The sequence below is a fragment of the Saccopteryx leptura genome, chromosome 9 (assembly GCF_036850995.1).
Source record: "Saccopteryx leptura isolate mSacLep1 chromosome 9, mSacLep1_pri_phased_curated, whole genome shotgun sequence".
Taxonomy (NCBI): domain Eukaryota; kingdom Metazoa; phylum Chordata; class Mammalia; order Chiroptera; family Emballonuridae; genus Saccopteryx; species Saccopteryx leptura.
In genome coordinates, this window is record NC_089511.1 from 29,761,959 (window position 1) to 29,781,985 (window position 20,027).

The 20,027-nt window shown below is 48.4% G+C and overlaps 1 protein-coding gene across 1 annotated transcript in view; it reads right to left on the reverse strand.

Moving 5' to 3' along the window:
- The window catches only part of CDYL2 (chromodomain Y like 2), a 179,725-nt gene that overhangs the window by 42,823 nt on the left and 116,875 nt on the right, over positions 1–20,027 (reverse strand). Inside the window, exon 2 of the mRNA XM_066348885.1 lies at positions 15,670–16,249. Within this exon, the coding sequence (XP_066204982.1) occupies positions 15,670–16,249 (580 nt within the window). The remainder of the gene's footprint in view (positions 1–15,669; positions 16,250–20,027) is intronic.

Below are 20,027 nucleotides of genomic sequence, written 5' to 3' on the forward strand. Positions count from 1 at the left end.
TAATAACAAGGGAGTTACTTATATCCCACTGGTCAAGGTCATCACCAACCTCTGATTTTTCACACATGTCTGCCTCCTGAGGGTACATGTTATCACGTGGTGCAGAGTTAGTCACTGCTGACGTGCGAGAAGCTTGTCAAAAAGTGATGTGAATTTTCTGAAAATTTTTGAAGAATATTGAATTTCAAAAATTTCAACCTCCGGCATAAATGGCTTAAAAAAAAAAAAGCACAACAAGGGGAAGGGGTTGAAGATGGGAGAGGGAGCAGAGAAACAGGATGATAAAATGAAAATGCAAAATAGAAGAGAAAAAAATTCATTAATCTGAACAGGTTAAATTCATATAAAAAGAAAGACATGATCAGACTGGACACAAGAATAAAGGATCCAGGTGAGCTAAAGAGTTCCTAAGGAGAGACTCCAAAAGACAGAACAAGGCATCTCAACTCAGCCAGTGGGGGGAGGAAGCCGGCCCAATCCATCAAGAAATGGCAAAAGGACTCCAAAAGTGTTAAGAAACGGTGCATGGTTGTCAACGTGCAGCAAGAAAAGCTGTGTCAGGAAATGCACTGCAATCCGTAAGATACACAAACACAAAGCTGTTATCTGCAAGACAAGGGGAAACTGCCCTGGAACTAGGGGTGAGCGTTCAGGAGGACAGAAAGGAAAGGGCTGAAGAAGGCCACAGAGGACTGGAGAGGCAAGGGACAGACCGCAGGACACTTCCGCCATGCAGCATCAGTTTCAGGAGACACAGCTGCTCCACATAGGGCTCAGGGTCTATGCCCATGTGCTCCAACAAGAACATGTGACACCGGCCCTGGCTGGTTGACTCAGTGGTAGAGTGTTGGCCTGGCGTGCAGAAGTCCCGGGTTCGATTCCCAGCCAGGGCACACAGGAGAAGCACCCATCTGCTTCTCCACCCCTCCCCCTCTCCTTCCTCTCTGTCTCTTCTCCTCCCGCAGCCGAGGCTCCATTGGAGCAAAGATGGCCCGGGTGCTGGGGATGGCTCCTTGGCCTCTGCCCCAGGCGCTAGAGTGGCTCTGGTCACAACAGAGCAATGCCCCGGAGGGGCAGAGCATCGCCCCCTGGTAGGCAGAGCGTCGCCCCGGTGGGCGTGCCGGGTGGATCCCGGTCGGGCGCATGCGGGAGTCTGTCTGACTGTCTCTCCCCATTTCCAGCTTCAGAAAAAAAAAAAAAAGAAAGAAAGAAAGAAAAAAAGAACATGTGACACCAAGGCACAGAAGAGTGGCAAGCTTCCTCTGCACAGGGAGGAAGGAAAGAAAAGCTGAAACAGCTCCCTAAAGGATACTATCCCCAGTTGAGAGATGTGTGATCCTGCTGGGTCCACGTGTACAGAGTCTTTCCTTTATCATCACAGGGGGCTGGGCTAGGAGCCATCTACACCTGCCTAGGACAATCTGAAATGGAGACTTCCTGGGCCAGTACAGCAACAACCTCCAAGTCCTTTCTCTCAATTGCTCACCATAATGTAATCCTCCTATTTTGTCAGGTACTTACTGTGTGATTCACATTGCTTACCTCATCCAACCCTAATAAAAACCCTCTAAGACACTAATTAATCCCATTTTACAGAAGAGAAAATCAAAACCCAAAGTTACGCTACTAGGAAATGCTGGGATAGGGTTCAACTCCAGCATCTTTAAACTTGATGTTAACTTGACTCAAGCATCAAGACTCTGAAACCTAACACTTTTCTTCCTTAGATCCCACTTTGCTGAAGAAACAGGAAAGAAAAGTTAGTCACTACACCTGGTTCCAGTGTCACATGATGCTGTTATCAAGCCAAGCTCTTTTCCATGCATTATCATCATCTATACACCTGCCTGATGCCCCCACCAGACTATGGGCTCTTTGAGGACAAGCCTAAGAGTTATTCATCTTTGTATCTGCAGCACTGAGCACAGAAACTGCTCAACAGAGTGTTCATCAAGTGAATGAATGAGTGAGTAACAAAGGGAGGGAACTAACTGGAGCAACCTCATCGTACCATGTACCAATCTCTTAATCAACACTTCAGATGCTGGTCACTCGGATGCATTTCCCAGTGTGTTGACCACAATGCCAAACCCTTGTATTAGTTTTCTGCATGAAAATAATTGGTCTTATGAAATCAGGTTGATCACACACCTAGATAAATCTACTTATATCACACCTGGCCCTCCTGCCTCACAACAGCTAAGTGAGATCGCACTTTTCAAAGACGCCCAGGGAGAGAGATCACGGTGCGAGTGCTATGAAATTTCTTTACCTTGCGAGGAAAATAGTAACACCTTGGCTGGTTCGAGCCATCAGAATACAGAAGGCAGGAGTCACAGTTCCAGAGTCATTCTCCCTACTGGACCATCCTCCTCTCTTGCCCCTGATCCTGCTCACTCATCTCTGCTGTTAGCTGCTTTGGGATTCTTCCGGAGCAGATCACCTCTCTTCTCGTGGCTGCTTGTACAGCCGTTACAGTGCAAGTAATCGTTCTGCGGGATAATTATCTTGCAAATCCTCACAAACCATTTCCCACATGTCTGACTCCCTCCCCGCCCTCAGACAGATTCCTAGAGGTAGGTGCTAGGTTAGTCATTCCCACATCTCAGAAACAGTGCAACCCAGTACACAGAAGGGGCTCAATCATTGATGAATAAATGAATGAGCAGATAAGTAAGTGCTAGACGTATAATGGAAGACATGTCAAGGTTCCTACCTCCTGACCAAAAGAGGGAGCGGGAGAGTGAGGAGCTGGGAAGCAGGATGAGGAAGTTGCAATGCATCTGCTGCTAGCCCCATAAACAGACGCAGAGCCAGGCGTTTCCCTTCCTGTCCATTCTCCTCAGCATTCCACTCCTGATCACCGTCTTGGGAAGCAGATACAATTCATAGACAGAAGTGGGGGCTGGGACCACCCCGAGCGCAATTCACACTGGAGCCCTTTCAGTTGCCAGCTGGGGTGGGGACTGGGTGGAGGGTAGGCTTAAAAAAGCAAAAGAAGACTCCTTGGTTCCGCAGTTGGGTAAAACCATCACTGCTGAGTAGGGCGGGGAGGGGGGAGGGTTAGGGTTTTCCAGCTGCAGTTCTTAGAAAAGAGAGTGATAGTTCCTGTGCCCGAAAACCAGTTCCTAGTCTGTGATTGACTCACCAAAGGTCCCTAAGACGCGGCAGACCCCTCTGGGACTGCACCAGAGGGGAAGTGCGAGGGTGCAAAGTTTACGTGTCAATGCCCTTTTCTGTCTCAGCACATCAGATTCAGCAGCTGGGGACAGTAGTTTCTGTCAACAGGAGCCAGCTGGGGGGGGGGGGGGGTCAGGATCTTTAGAGGTGGAAGAAGGGGACTGAAGTTGGAAAAGAAAAAAAAATCACTCCACCCACTCATGTCATGAGAGTTCCAAGTGCCCAACCTGCACCTGAACTCAGTATTTCACAGCTGGTCACTGTCCCAGACCTTAAATGACACTGTGCATTCAACAGCATTCACCGAATATGTTTAAGGGGCTGAATTCAACAGCAAAGCTCATATTTACAGGTAGATTTTAAAACCTTGCTCAGCCCTGTTAGCCATCATCTAGCATGTTATAATTACGCCTCCTGAGAAAATTCAGTGTGAATTTCAAGAAAGTTGAGGTTCCAACATGACTGAGAATTGCTGAGAGTGAAGATCATACATCTTATGATGTTTACTGTCAGGTGTCTAAAACGCAGAGCAAAGCATAAATTTAAGGTGCAAAATAACCTGATCAGGAGGACCTTTTCCCACGGGTTCAATTATGCCTTCCGTGTTAAAACCCTCCAAGGCCATGCTGACCCTCAAAACACTAGTAGGCACATGCAGAAAGATCCCCTAGGGTCTTCCAAGTATAAAGCAACCCCACTGAAAATTCATTTCTCATCTTTTCTTGCCATTCCTCTGCTCACGAATGCTACCTCCTGGCCTCATCCTACGTATTTTCCAACCTGAACCCAGCCTCCTGCTCCTTAAACGCTTTAACTTCCAGGACTGTTTGAGGTTGTCGGGAACTCTCTGTACTTTCCTGCTGCTGGCCCATTTGCTGCCGCCGTCCCCTTTTCCCAGAATACCATTTCCATCTACCTTCACACGCTGAATCCTCAGGGCCATGTGAATTGCTTCTCTTCCAGACAGCTGTCTCTTTGTCCCCAAGTGCCCAGGAATGGTGCACCCCTGGGCCCCTGCGGCGGTTTGTCCGAGTCCTTCCTGAGTTCCCAGCACAGTCGGCTTTGCAGCTGGTCATCTGGGACCATATGATCCTTTCATTAACTTAATTAGCTTCAAGTTCTATGGAAGAGGGGCTAGTCATCTCTCTATCCCCAGTTCCCAGCACACAACGGGAGCAAAGGATAATGCCTCTTCGACTGAAATACGGAAAAACAAATGATCTCAAAAGGCTAAAGATAAAACAGGGGTTCCGGCTATGAGGTGGCTCTCCTCTGTGCATCCGGGAACAGCAGCGGTTAGGTACGTGAGCCTGGAGACTGACCCACTAGAGCTGAATCCTGGAATAGCTACCTACCGACTGCCAGATAGACCACTGTAAGTTACCTGCCTCCCCTTTCCTACTCTCCTCAACTGTAAAATGAAGAGAGAAAGAGACCCTACCTCTGGGGACGAACTGAGTTACTGCGCTGAGAACAGGGCACGGCTCGTCGCGTGGGCTTAGTAAATAAATGTTGGCTTTTTTGACATGGCATGGAAATTGCCGATTCACTTTGGTCTCTTTCCTATTTATGTTTTCTTCCCTAACTTGTGAGCATTTTGTCTCATTCACGATTATATTCCCAGAGCAAGGCATACCGTAAGTCACTTTCTAGGTACACAGAGCTGGCTTATAGCCATCACTAGAAGCTTGATGAAGAAAGCACAAATGGAGTATGCCAACGATGCTTGAGGTGGGTGTTACATGTTTTCTATAAATATTAATAAATTTAGTTCCTTCCATCCAGAACATTTTCCCTTCTCTCTGCCTGACCAAACTCTTCGCATCCTTCTGGCCTCAGGTTAGACACCACTTCCACCTGCAAGCCCTTTCTCTAGTCTCCTAATTCTGACGGGTCCTGCGCTCACACAGGGCGCTCGCGCATCCTGGCGTGCTGTCAAGTTCAGCCACTCTCCCAAGTCTTCCCGCAGAGTGTGCTCTGGGCAGGACAGCGGCCACCTCTTGCACACGACCGTAGCCTCAGCACCCGATACCGTGCCCCGCACACACAGGCTCTCAGTGAGCCTGGCGCCAGTTGTTTATCTTTCACAACCAAGTGATACAAGGAATGACTGGAAGGGAGCCAGGCCAGCAATGGGACGTCTTGTTTAAACTCCAGGAAGTCCACAGAGATCCTCTCTTCACCAGTGTGAAGACGTGGGAAAGAATTGAGAAAGGGGACGAAGGTGGGAAAAGCCAGCAGACTTCTTTACCAAAGAAGAAAGAATTAACTTGGAGACGGGAACCTCCAACCCAATATCATTGTCACCAAGACGGTAGGTGGAAGACCCAAGACTGACTTCCATCAAGGATGAAAATGACAGGGTCGGTCGTCCCACTGCCCAGAAGTGGGGCCTCTTGAATTCACCTTTCTGGTTCACATAGCAGAATAAAAACTAATATCCTACTATTGATGAGAAAGCAACAGGGTATATGGCAGTAGACTAAGAAAGCATGCCTTTCAGCGGTAGAGCGTCAGCCCTACATGTGGAAGTCCCGGGTTCGATTCCTGGCCAGGGCACACAGGAGAAGCAACCATCTGCTTCTCCACCCCTCCCCCTCATTCTTTTCTCTCTCTCTCTCTCTTCTCTTCTTGCAGCTATGGCTCAAATGGTTTGAGCAAGTTGGCTCCTTGGCCTGGCCTCAGGTGCTAAAAATAGCTTGGTTGCCCAAGCAATGGAGCAGAGGCCCCAGGTGAGTAGAGCATCGCCCCATAGAGAACTTGCCGGGTGGATCCCAGTCGGGGCACATGTGGGAATCTGTCTGCCTCCCTGCCTCTCACCTAATAAAATAAATAAATAAATGTATACTTATTGATCAATGTCACCCCTGTTGAAATTAATTCTCTAAATAAATAAAATAAATAAATTTTGAAATAAATGTTATGAAAATATTTTTAAAAAGAAAAGAAAGCACGCCTTTCAGCAAAGCAAGGGGCTCCATAGCAGCATGGTATAAGAACGGGGGAAAAGAGAAACTAACATTCACTCATCACTCAGCGCTCACTGTGAGCTGGTATCTCTCACTGAATCCTTTGTGCCCCAGATTGCTGTTCCCATAGTACAGAGGTGAAAACCAAGGCTCCAAAGCTGGTGAGACTTACCTAGAGTCACCGACTTGGCAAGAGACAGAGTTTGCACTTGAATTCACAGACCCTCTGTCTCCAAAGCTCACACCCACTCTTTCCGGTTTCTTCCTCACCATGCTGCTTCCAAAGTTCACAGAAAATTTAAAAGAGAAATCTCTTAATCCCTTCTGTAACTGGGACTTCCCTTAAGAAGCCCAATACATTTTCTCTTCCATAGCGAGGAACTACACAAAATACAGAAGACACCACCCAAATGAAATGCACTCTACTGAAAATGATCTACACACCCTCGATGGAAGGCAGAGAGGGGGTGGGGGGTAGGATGAGCCCAGGAGCTTAATTAAGAGCTGGCAAGACTGCGTGAATATTAAGGGTGGAGAAGCGTAGCAATTCGGGCCGTCATGGGAGATGGTGAAAGCAACTATCAGACTAGAGAAGGGAAAGGGAATCCTTCAGCTGCTGCAGAGAGCTCTGACAAAACATTAGCTCTCCATGACATGCTACCGGGAGCAGGGAGCACAACGTAAGATTGTGTGACAGGCCCAGGTGGGGGGTGATACTGAAACAGCCATGGAAACATTAGACAGATGTGAGAATTCACGGAGGGGGGCCTCAGGATCTTAAGCAGGAAAGGCTTCTTGCTTCCTCTTTTGTCCATTCATTTATTCCCTCATTCAGCAGATATTTCTTAAGCACCTATTATGTGCCTGGCACTGATGAGTGCTGGAGATACAACCGTGGACAAAAACAGAGACCAGTCCTGCCATAGCGGAGCTCCTGATCTAGTGAGGGAGGCAGAGATCACTCATGCAACCAGGTTGTGACCATTGCAAACAGGTGAGAGCTGTCAGTGAAGAAACGCAGTTCTACAGGTGCAAACAAAACTGGAAGCTGACCTACAAGGGGAGTCAGGGAAGGTTTCCATGGGGAAATCACTGCTTGAGCGAGCCATGAAGGACGAGAAGAGGTTAACTACTCACATGAGGGTTGGAGGGGAGGGGAACATGGCTGCAGAGCACAGGGAGCTGGTGTGGGGAAGGGTGCCAGGCAGACCTGGAGAGTGTGGGCTGCGGAAGGACGCCCTCACCCCTTCCTTCCAGAAGGAATCCCAAACACCCTCCGACAGCAGGCTCTACCTATCTGTTTTTAAGCCAACCCTAATGGCACAGGGAGTTCCTGGGAGCTTCAGCCTCCTCTGCAGGGTGGTCTAGAATTGGCTGGGCTCCCATATTCTTTGTGATCTGGTATGACACAATCACATGCTGACCCTGGGCTCAGTGTCCCTGTGCATGCTGTCATTGCCTCCCACCATCCCTGCCTCTTTCCTCATTCGTTCTGGCTCATTCTACCAGATTCAGCTTGCATATCACCTCCTCCAAGAAGCCCTCCCTCTCCCCCTTCCCAAGCTGGCTTGGATGCCTCTGACTATAGCTCCCTCAGAATCTTCTGCATAATCCATTATAGTCTAGGTATTTTAAATGATTTGTCTAAACAGCTCCCAGTATACAGTTGTCACCGATGAATACTGGTTGAGTTAGGATATGTAACAAGGGATTAATATGCACATTATGTAAGGTGCTCTAAAAAACAAATTGAAAAATACAGAGACCCAGGAAGAAAAATGGGCAAAGGACTGAAATAACAATAGCTAGTACAGTACTTATCAAACGTCTACCATATGCTAGGTAATACTCTAGGGGTTTTCTGTGAATGAAATCACTTATTCTTTATCCCAACCCCATGAGGTATGATTATAGCTACATCTTATGAATGAAGAATTTGGCCCAGAGAGGCTAAGCAACTTGCCTGAAGCAATGTGGCTGAATGCCCTTGTCCACCCACCATACTGAGTGTCACCTCCTCTACACTTGGCCTGAGTACGCTCGGGCCACTCCCAGGGAAAGAAACACCAGTGGCAGAAACATGAGAAGATGTTCACTCTTGTCTGCAAACTAAAATCAGAACAACAGAGGTTGGGAAAGCATGACAATGACTGGCCATGCCAGGGCTGGCAAGAGTGTGTGTCCTTGGAGGCAGCCTAAATGTCCACCGGGAGAGGACAGTTGATCTGCACACTATAAAATCCTGGGCCGCTAAAAGGGGCAGCAGATCCACACGCCTGACGCAGATTGCTCTTTAAGTTTAAAACAAGATGTTCTCACCACCTCCAGTCTTTACTCAGATGTCATCTTCTCAGTTGAGGCGTTGGCTTCTTAGGGGGGTGTGTGTGTGTGTGTGTGTGTGTGTGTGTGTGTGTGTGTGTGTGTGTGTGTGTGTGTGTGTGTGTGTGTGTGTGTTTCATCTAAGACCTAGAGAAAAATCAGGACCTTCTTAGGGGTGTGTGTGTGTGTGTGTGTGTGTGTGTTTCATCTAAGACCTAGAGAAAAATCAGGACCTTCTTAGGGGGGGTGTGTGTGTGTGTGTGTGTGTGTGTGTGTGTGTGTGTGTGTGTTTCATCTAAGACCTAGAGAAAAATCAGGACCTTCTTAGGGGTGTGTGTGTGTGTGTGTGTGTGTGTGTGTGTTTCATCTAAGACCTAGAGAAAAATCAGGACCAGAGCATCCACCTTCCTCAAACGACAAGTTAGCATCTTTCAGACCATGGAAGATGTTTCAAAGGAAGGCCCAGGGATGCTGGCCAGAACTTCTCAGGACCCAGGGAAAAGTTTGCTGATTGGAACCTAAGTCCCAGAAGTGCCTTTCTTTCTTTATAAAATGGGCCCCAGACTTCTGACAGCGTCAGCATCACGAAACATGACCCCCCATCCTAACTCTGCCCCTTGGTGTTCTGTCTCCCCGCCTCTCTGAGCCTCACTTTCCCTACCGAGAAGCAAGTTTGTTCATTCACAGCTAACCTTGTTATGTTTGCTATGTTGTTAAATTGTTAAGTCTGAAAACCACGGAGGAGATTAAGTGACATCCAGGATGGCAGACTGGAGGAACGAGACTTAGCCTCTGAAAGGTGCGCAGCGCCACCGGGTGTACGGGCAGTGGGGGTGGGCTGTGCACCTGGGGGTTCACCCAATGGAGAGGAGAAGCTCTGCACCAATGGTGGTACATTCTGAGACCCTCTGCAGACCCTTACAACTTGCACCTGGGGTGGGGGCTTCTAACCCCCATCCCACGTACTTTGGTTTACCACCGATGATAAATGCCAACTTGGAAACTGTTCCTAAGTTGTTTTTTCCCCCCCGAAGTAGTTGAGAGAGGAAAACAGTATCTGAGCTGGGCTGGCAGGGCGAGTAATTAGTCCATTTCCGAATGTTCACAGCAGTCAAGATTCCATCAGCCTCTTCTGGATGCCAAAATCCAACCCAGGGTCAGGGAGCCAATCAGGAGAGTTGATTTCCCCCTTGGATTTGCCATGGGTCAGGTTCTCAGTCAGACTTTCCATCACAGTCTGGCACTTTCCACTCCGGGGCAGTCGGTGGCCAAGCGGGACCAGTCTTCACATTACCACATAAAAGGGTTTTAAGTTCATTCATTAGCACAAGTCACTTACTTGCCACACTTTGAAAGACAAAAAAACAAAACAAAAAAAACCTCTTAGGTTTTGTTGTTGTTGGTTTGGAAAACAACCGCTTTTGAAAAGCAGAAAGGTTGGTCAAAGGCTGTTGGCGTGGAAGTGGGTGCCTGAAGTGTGTTAAGAGAACAGCTGTGTCCAGGGAAACGGACACCTGCATTAACAAGAGGCCGCAGAGTGGACACCCTCCGTGGACGTTCTGTGATTTATTTACTAGATGACTTGGGGCCGCTGCCCATGACACGTGGGCTGTCCCTAAGCCAGCTTCCCCTAGGCCTCTTCCAGGGACTAGCTGGGCACCTCGAGAAGCGGTGGTGATTCTAAAGGTCATAAGCTGGGGTCAAGTTCAGGGCACAGAGTGAGAAGTTTCTGGCAAAGTCACAGTTTTGAGGAAGTATCCAGGAGACTGTAACAAGCCCAGGAGGGTCATTTGGGACTTTGACAACTGTATCCTTAAGTAAAGCTGACCTATAATTTTCCTTGCTCCTCTTCCCCTGTCTGGTTTGGAAATCGAGGTTGTCCTGGCATCATCAAATGAGTTTTTTCTCTTTTTCTGTTTCCTGCAACCGTCTGGATGAGAGAGGGATTATCTGTTCTAGCATATTTGGTAGATTTGCCTGTAAAACCATTGGGCCTTATGTGCCTTCTTCCATGTTTTTGTTCTTGTGTTTTAATTTTTCCATTGAGTTGAGAGAGAGAGAAAGAGAAAGAAGCATCAACTCGCTGTTCCACTTAGTTGTTCCATTTAGTTGTGTGCACTCGTTGATTGCTTCTCGTACGTGCCCTGACTGGGGCTCAAACCCGGCATGACCTCAGCGTAAGGGGACGACGTTCTGTCTACTGGGCTACCTGGCCAGGGCTCCCCCGCTTTTTATGAGAGCTTTGTAATGGCTGATTTAATGATTTCTTCATTAGTTACTGCTCTATTCAGGTTTTCTAGTCTTCCTTAAGTCTGTTTTGTTAGTTGTATTTTTTAGGATACTGACCATAGGTTTTCAAATTGAATGACAGAGTCAGTCATATATCTCAGACTTGGGAGGATTATGTCCATCCATGAATAAGCAAAAGGGTGAGCCGGAGAACTGGCTCCAGCTCCACCAGGCCTCCCCAGCCCCCACTCAGGGCCTACATGTGGACCTCAGCTGGGCAGTGATCTAGGGACCAGCTCTGGAGTCAAACTGCCTGGGTTTCTCTTCAAACTCCAACCTGAACTTTTGTAACCAGTCTCCCCCTGAGCTACCACTCCGGCCTGCTATGAGGACCACAAGCAGTGCTTTGCAAACTCCAAGGCCTCTTCCCTGGAAGTCCCCAGACTCTCAAACTTCCGACTTATAAATTCTTGAGAATGCGAACTCAAGGTCCAGACCAAAGGGGCTTCAAATCTCCCCAATATCACTAACTATGCTGTCAATCACTGTCGGTCATTTTCATCTCAACCATCTTGGTAACTATTTGTCTAGAGCGGTACTTCTCAAAGTGGTTCCCTGGACCTACAACAGCATCTGGGAACTTGCTAGAAATGCAGATTCCTGGGCTCTCCTCCATACCTACTAATTCAGAAACTCGGGGTGGGCAGAGCAATCTGTGTGGGGCTTTTTGTTTTCTTGTTTTGTTCTGTTTTTTCAACTTTAGTAATCAGTGTTTTAACACGTCCTCCAGGGGATTCTGGCACTGGCTTCACATTTGAGAGCCCTGGGTTCTCGAAAATCACAGGGCATTCCCCAGGCTCCAGCTCAGTTCTGAAGGGCTTTTAAAACATGGTAACTCCATGATGTGCAATAAAGGCATAAACGATAATCATGTTGAAAGAGTGAGTAGGAAGAGATAAACAAACATCTTAGAAGTGAAAGCGGAGATAGTTTTAAACGAACAGCGCAGAGAACATGGCTATTGTTGCGCGCTGGTGTGGGATGACTCATTCAAAGATAAGAACGATTCTGAAAGCCCAACTCAAGCAGTGTCTGGGCCACAGTGCCTGGGCGACAGACAACAGTCCTCAGGACACAAGGAAGATGATCTCAGAACTCGAAGAAAATGCGAACACGGGGCCACAGGACCAGCATCAGCAGTGGGGACTCACTGGCTTCGTGGGAATTTGGAGGCTGCTGGGCGTCTGTGATATGCTGGGGTTCAGAGTGACACGCCGCCTCCTCATTAGGGATGCTTCCACGGATTAAAGGCTCATTTGAATCTGTGCAGTGCCAATGCTTTGGCCTCTTTAGACAAGGCAGCACTAACCAGTTTTCCTGGACCAGACCATAGAAGCTAGCTAACCAAGAGCTTTTCCCTATAGATGAAACTGCTCTGTTTTAGAATAAAAAGAGATGCCTGGCAGAAAGAGCATTGGCAAGGAGAAATGATGCCAGGTTTTAAACCTTCAAAGGACCAAGTCATATTCCCAATTACAAGGTGAAAGTCCAAGAAGAAACTCTGGATCTACCCCAAACGGAGGGATGAACTATCGCTCACCACCGAATTTGTCCACAGGAACCACTGGACTCACATACCTAAGGTGCTGAAAGTCAGCATTAGAATGCATAACCACCACCCTGTCTCCTGAGATCATTCAACTGGGGTGGAGCCCATTTTTAACAAGCTCCCCAAGGGGTACTGAGGCAGATGGTTTCCTGACCACAGAGCCTCTGTCATTATAGAAGAAGACTCAGAATGAAGAACCATACTGAATCCCTGAACACGCTTCCCAAACACTGCTGGGGAAAACGAAGTCTGAGACCGAAACACCCCCCTCCAGAGCCCTGATTTAGCTCTTGTTCCTACAGCACAGATCAGGGAAGTCAGCAGTAAATGAGTAACGTGTTACATAAGTTGCTTTTATGTATGCAGAACCTTAATCCACCAAAGAGAAGTTAAAATCATATAAAAAGCAACAGCCCACCCCCAAAGCAAATGTTGGGGAAGCGTAGCCAGGATCTTCCCATCCACCTTCTGCCAGGCAAAGATGAGCCTTCCTCGGTGCTGAAAGCCCTCTCGGCTCACCCTGCGCCACTGGGAACTGGACCCTTGGATACAGGTGGTCAAAGAGGAAGAGGGAGGGAGGAGAAGGACATTCAGGCTTCCACAGGTGCACTGACACTGGCTCCACCTAGGCCTCCCTCTGGTTGAAAACGTAAGTGAAACCATGTGCTTGACTACATCTCTGACCCCTCGCTGGAAAGTTCGGAAACCACAAAACACACTTCGTCTTGGGTCGTGTCCAAGAACCCCAAGCCTCTCCCTCCCTCCCTCCCTCTCTCTCTCTCTCTCTCTCTCTCTCTGTGATTCCCAATCTTTTCCTTTTCCCAGTTACTGCAAGACCTGAATAATAAGCTAGTTCTAACTAAAGTGGTAAAGGTTGATGGTGGTGGGGGTATTTATCACCCCGGTGACCACAGAAGATGTCAAGGTGGGTATGGCAAAGGCATACCTGTATGTAACATATGTGTCACTGCTTCTAACCTCAGGAGTTTTCTCAAGACTGGCCTGGACACATCCACTCTGGACTTACTGGAGCACATGTACATTGTAGGTGTCAGAGAAATAAGTCCTTACTAATCTTTTTATTATGCTACTTTACTAAGCAGCTAACATGGTGACTAACTCTTAGTTTTCAAAGAAATAAGTATTGAATTGATTTAAATTGATACCTGATGTAACACTTAACTTCCACCCCCATATTGCATGTCTCAAAATGCATTAGAGTCACCAGGGTGCTTGTTAAAAGCCCACCTTCTGGGCTCCAACCTAACGTAGTAAACTAGACTCTACAGGATCTGCATTTTTAACAAGGTGCCAGGTAATCATATACGTGTACCAGCCTAGAACCATGGCCTTAACCTTACGGGGAACCTCAAGGGTGCCAATACCATGGGATGTAATTAAACAGGAGGGCCCTTGGAGGACGCCCAAAGCAGAACACAACAGAGGCAGACTGCTTCCTCCTCCCTATCCAGGCATGGGCCCAAGTGGAGTAAAGCACGTGGGAAGAAATGAGGCCAACAAGAGGCCAGAGATGAGAACGGTCTGGAGAAGCATTCTTGGAGCCAAGGTTGGAAGTTACCAAGGCCACCACTGATCCAAACGAGCTATCCTTGGCGATTTCCCCTGATGCGGACTAGCAAGCCCCAGCGTCAGATCATGAGCCTGGAGGCACCCACAAGGCCCAAGGCTGAACCTGGGGGCATCCACAAGGCCCGAGGCTGGAGAGCGGATGGCTAGCAGCTCGGCCCCACTTTGGAAAGTTGCAGGGAACGGAGGAGCACATTCCCCTAGACTGCTCCACTGGCGTCTCTCCTTCCCGCTGCCGTCTGGCGGCTCAAGTGAGCAAACCACGCTCCCTCATGCTTCTCCTCTCACTCTGGAGCGACAGAGCAGGATGGGTGCCTCTCCCTGCCAGGGTGCCAGGAATCGTGCCCAGGTTTCTCCGGCCCGCGCCCCAGGAGCCTCAGAAGCTCCCCTCACCAGCCACCCTCCCAAGACAGGGAATTCCTCCGCTGCCGGCAGGCGTCACAGGAGCGGCAAACACCGATCTCCGTGCCAGGCCTCATTTACACAAGCCCACTCCTCCCTGAGAAATGAATTTTTAAAACAAACAGCGTTTACATATGGCAGCAGGCAGTCCTGTCAGCGTCAGGGATCCCCAGACGGAAACGGGAATCAATCTGGGGCAGAGACTGCTAAATAAATCCTGTTCGGGTGAAATTCACTCCGGAGAAAGAGGAACCTCGAAGCGGCTTGCTCCGACTCTTTCCCAGGGGGACATGCCCTGAGTGCTCAGAACTCTGAAAGCGCCCCCACTGTCCTGTGCACTGGCCCCCATCAGTCCGTGCCCCCACGGCCAGGCGCCCGCCCCCACACACGCCCTGCTTCCATCCAGGGCATCGATGGCCCTTCTCTGGGGGGCACAGGTGCGCCACACTCACGCAGGACTTCCTGACACCCCACAGCTTAGGGTTCTGGCAGCTAAAGAGAAATATGCCACCACGCAGACACACAGGTATCCAAGAAATAGGGTAGTGCACATGGGGCACGAACAGAGAACCCGGGAGACTAGGCCGGAGGGTTCAGTTGAGAAGCAATCTGACTACTGGAAAAATGTCAGGCTTCGGAGTTTGAATTACCTGGGTTGTTGCCTCCTCTAATCTTAATTTTGCCTGTGGGGACTTGGTAACGGGAAGGCATTCTGTCACCTTTGCTGTGTCGCTTCCAGGCTGGAGTAAGAAGGGAGGTTCCAAACAAAACAATGAGCACCACAGGGGACAGGCTGGCATTTAGGACCTGACAGGGTGACACTTAGGAGTGGGGCCAGACCACACATGTGTGGCATAGATGAGGGACAAAGGGCCGAGCTTACAGATGGGTTAGGGGAATGCCATGTCCAAACTGGGTCTGAGGAAGACCAGACCCCAACCCAGACCTCCCCTCTGTGGGCTACCCTGCAGGGGGGGGCCCAGCAGATTGAAAACAAGGGCTCTGAGAGGTGCGTGCTACCCCGAAATGCCCTGGCCTCCCGGGGACATGAGTCTCAGACCCTGGTGGGGGAGGACTACGAGCTCTCCTCATAGGAGAACCTCTAGGATGTCTTCAAGCGCACTCAGAGATTTTCCACCCATTCTAGGCCTTGGCTGGAGCACCAGTGGCTTGGCCCCCACACGTGCATGGGTGTCTGTAACCAATGTGGGCACACTACCAAATCCACATGGCTCTAGGTGAGAGAAACAAAGGGAGAATTCGTGCCTCACTAAGCATCTGGGATGAGGTGGGGTGGGGATCTTATATGTCTCCCTAGGCTGCACGCAAAGCCCCCACCCGTCATGGCCGGAGCCAAACGCAGAGTTTACATACCAAGCCCATTCTCGGCCAGTGCTGCATGGCTGACATCACACTCGCCCAGGTCTTGCTCTTCCACGTCATTCAAATCCAAGCCAGGCTGGTGGGACCCGTTTCCCAAGTGCCTCTCGTCCTTCTCGGAGCCGGCGTCCCCGTTTTCTATCCCATTCTGCGCCTTTTTCAGGGGCATTATTTGCAAACCACTGGGGGTAGTCCTGTAAGACACCGTCTTGGCAGCCCTGTCACCTCCCGCAGGGGGCTTGGCTGGATACCCTTTCTTCGGCTTGGACAGGGAAGGGTTGATTCGCTTTCGTTTATGAGAAGTCCCTTTGTTCTTTCCAGATTCTGCAGGTTTGTTGGAGAGTTTCTCCACCGACGGGCCTCGCAGGAGCTTGGAGGCACTGGCCTGCTTCCCTGACTTGATTCTCTTGTCCTTGGACACGTGCAGCCCATTGAATTCGTCGATAAACTCCTCACAGTGCAGCAGATGGTGCTCTGGCTCCCACGTGTCCTCTGTGCTCCCGTAGCCTTTCCATCGGATAAGGTACTCCCATTTTCCCTTCTTGTTCTTTCTCTTGTCTACAATCCTTTCAACCTGAGATACAACATGAAAAGAAAGAGAGAAAGGAAAAAAAAATCAGTCCCAGACAATAACGACAGCACAAAGCCCTCAGGATAGGAGTAACACCTTGGCCATGGGAAGAGCTGTGCAATGCCCATGAAACTTCCAGAAGAGTGCAAGATGGCTGGTTTATTGTAGGACATCACTGAATGGAACCCAAGGTGCATGGCCATTTCCCAGGATGACTTAGTGATGCCATGCCTGCCTGGGGGCATCTGCCTGTCCATCCATCCCAGGCCTACCCTCAGCTGAAATCACATTGCAAGTTTTCCCTAAAGATCTTTATTCTTTTCATTGCACAGAATCACTTTGAAAGTCCAACTTTGTGTTGATTTTCCACCTCTACTTATAATAATAATAATATATAATATTTATTGAGCATTTATATGGTAGGCACTATGCAGATATATCCTTACTTACAATAACACAAATGATTAGTAACATTCATTGGGCACATGAGGCAGATGTTATACTAAATGCTGGGCATGGATGTCTCCATTTCCTTTTCTCCTGACAGCAACCCAATACAGTGGGTATTCTTTCTATCCCCACTTCACAGTGAGGAAACGGGCTCAGAGAGATTAAGTCACTCAACCAAGTTCCAAGCTGGTTAGGGTAGAGCTGGGATTGAAACCACTCTCTCCCAATATTTATTTTCTTAATCATTAGGCCATTCTTTTTTTTTTTTTTTTTTTTTTTTAGCAAGAGAGAGAAAGAGACAGATAGACAAGAAGGGAGAGAGATGAGAAATATCAACTCATAGTTGCAGCACATTGATTGCTTTCTCATATGTGCCTTGACCCGGGGGGCTAAAGCAGACTGAGTGACCCCTTGCTCAAGCCAGCGACCTTGGGCTTCAAGCCAGTGACCTTTGGGCTCAAGCCAGCGGACCATGAGGTTATGTTTATGAACTCACGCTCAAGCCGGTGACCCCATGTTCAAGCTGGTGAGCCCATGCTTAAGCCAGATGAGCCTATACTCAACCCAGTGACCTCGGGGTTTCAAACCTGGGTCATCAGCATCCCAGGACAACACTCTATCCACTGCACCACCACGTGGGTAGGCAAAAAGTTCATTATATTTCAATGTCAACATACTATACTTTTCTACAATGGGATTTTGACCTAATAACATTAAGTAATAAGTGAGGAATATACACTCGAAACTTATGGAAAAAAAAACTAATATGAGAGGAGAAGTGGGGATAGGTATTGTTGATCATTTTTGAAGATGGTATATGGAGGTTCATTTTATCACTGTTTGTTTACATGTTTGAATTTTTATGTTTAAGTTTTTCCATAATAAAAAATAAAAATATATTTGAAAACTGAGACTGTCTACCACAACAGAGGCTATGCAAAATAATTAAATGACTTTCACCGCTGTACACTTAATGAATATGTAAACTGCCAAGCCATACTGCCTTATCATAATACTGCTTCTTCATAGACAATTTTAATTGTTTCCTTAATTGATTTCTCTCAAATCGAACTGGCCTGTGTCTATTAGAACTTCTTTCCTTATAAAATGCTCTGTGGCCTGACCTGTGGTGGTGCAGTGGATAAGGCGTCAACCTGGAAACACTGAGGTTGTCGGTTCAAAACCCTGGCTTGACTGGTCAAGGCACATATGGGAGTTGATGCTTCCTGCTCCTCCCCCTTCTCTCTCTCTCACTATCACTCTCTCTCCTCTCTAAAATGAATTTAAAAAATAAAAATTAAAAAAATAACAAATAAATAAAATGCCCTGTGAACATCTGTTTTAGATTTATTACGTAATTTTTAGAAGTATCACACAAACTCTATAACAGTTTTAAAAAGTAAAATCATACCAAACTAATCCAATTTCCAATCTTTGGGTCCAGGAATGGGGCTAGCTAAGTATTCAGTTATGATAATGCTTCAGGAAGGCAAGAATGTTTCTGGAAGAGCCTGCAGTTTTGCATACTGGGAGGGTGTTAAAGGCAGCAAACCTCCACAGACTCACAGAGGGAAGAAAGTGAACAAGCCACCTGGTCCTGCCTGACACACACACAGGTTCACAGAGGGAAGAAAGTGAACAAGCCACCTGGTCCTGCCTGACACACACACAGGTTCACAGAGGGAAGAAAGTGAACAGCCACCTGGTCCTGCCTGACACACACACAGGTTCACAGAGGGAAGAAAGTGAACAAGTCACCCGGTCCTGCCTGACACACACACAGGTTCACAGAGGGAAGAAAGTGAACAAGCCATCTGGTCCTGCCTGACACACACACAGGTTCACAGGGGGAAGAAAGTGAACAAGTCACCTGGTCCTGCCTGACACACACACAGGTTCACAGAGGGAAGAAAGTGAACAAGTCACCTGGTCCTGCCTGACACACACACAGGTTCACAGAGGGAAGAAAGTGAACAAGTCACCTGGTCCTGCCTGACACACACACAGGTTCACAGAGAGAAGAAAGTGAACAGCCACTTGGTCCTGCCTGATACACATACAGGTTCACAGAGGGAAGAAAGTGAACAAGTCACCTGGTCCTGCCTGACACACACACAGGTTCACAGAGGGAAGAAAGTGAACAGCCACTTGGTCCTGCCTGACACACACACAGGTTCACAGGGGGAAGAAAGTGAACAGCCACTTGGTCCTGCCTGACACACACACACAGGTTCACAGAGGGAAGAAAGTGAACAGTCACCTGGTCCTGCCTGACACACACACAGGTTCACAGAGGGAAGAAAGTGAACAAGTCACCTGGTCCTGCCTGATACACACACAGGTTCACAGAGGGAAAAAAGTGAAGTCACCTGGTCCTGCCTGACACACACACAGGTTCACAGAGAGAAGAAAGTGAACAGCCACTTGGTCCTGCCTGACACACACACAGGTTCACAGAGGGAAGAAAGTGAACAGTCACCTGGTCCTGCCTGACACACACACAGGTTCACAGAGGGAAGAAAGTGAACAAGCCATCTGGTCCTGCCTGACACACACACAGGTTCACAGGGGGAAGAAAGTGAACAAGTCACCTGGTCCTGCCTGACACACACACAGGTTCACAGAGAGAAGAAAGTGAAGTCACCTGGTCCTGCCTGATACACACACAGGTTCACAGAGAGAAGAAAGTGAACAAGTCACCTGGTCCTGCCTGACACACACACAGGTTCACAGAGGGAAGAAAGTGAACAGCCACTTGGTCCTGACTGATACACACACAGGTTCACAGAGGGAAGAAAATGAACAAGTCACCTGGTCCTGCCTGACACACACACAGGTTCACAGAGGGAAGAAAGTGAACAGCCACTTGGTCCTGACTGATACACACACAGGTTCACAGAGGGAAGAAAGTGAAGTCACCTGGTCCTGCCTGATACACATACAGGTTCACAGAGGGAAGAAAGTGAACAAGCCACCTGGTCCTTCCTGACACACACACAGGTTCACAGAGGGAAGAAAGTGAACAGCCACCTGGTCCTGCCTGAAACAACAGCATTCCCAAGAACACTAATCTAGGAGAGTCGGGAGCAAGCCCGGGTATTTCTCGGGAACTAAGGGATTTGTGCTGACATGGGGGCCTCCAGCTTCGGAAAGCATGTGCTTGGCTCCCAAGATGGAGAAACTTCTTCCCCAGGATGAAGTGGAAAACCAGGCTACACAAACAGCCAACACAGTGAATAGATTTGTTGGCAGGTGATGGAAAAATAGATGGTTGGTGGATGGGTGAACAGACAGCACAGCAGAATCAGGGATGAACAGAAGGACAGATGAA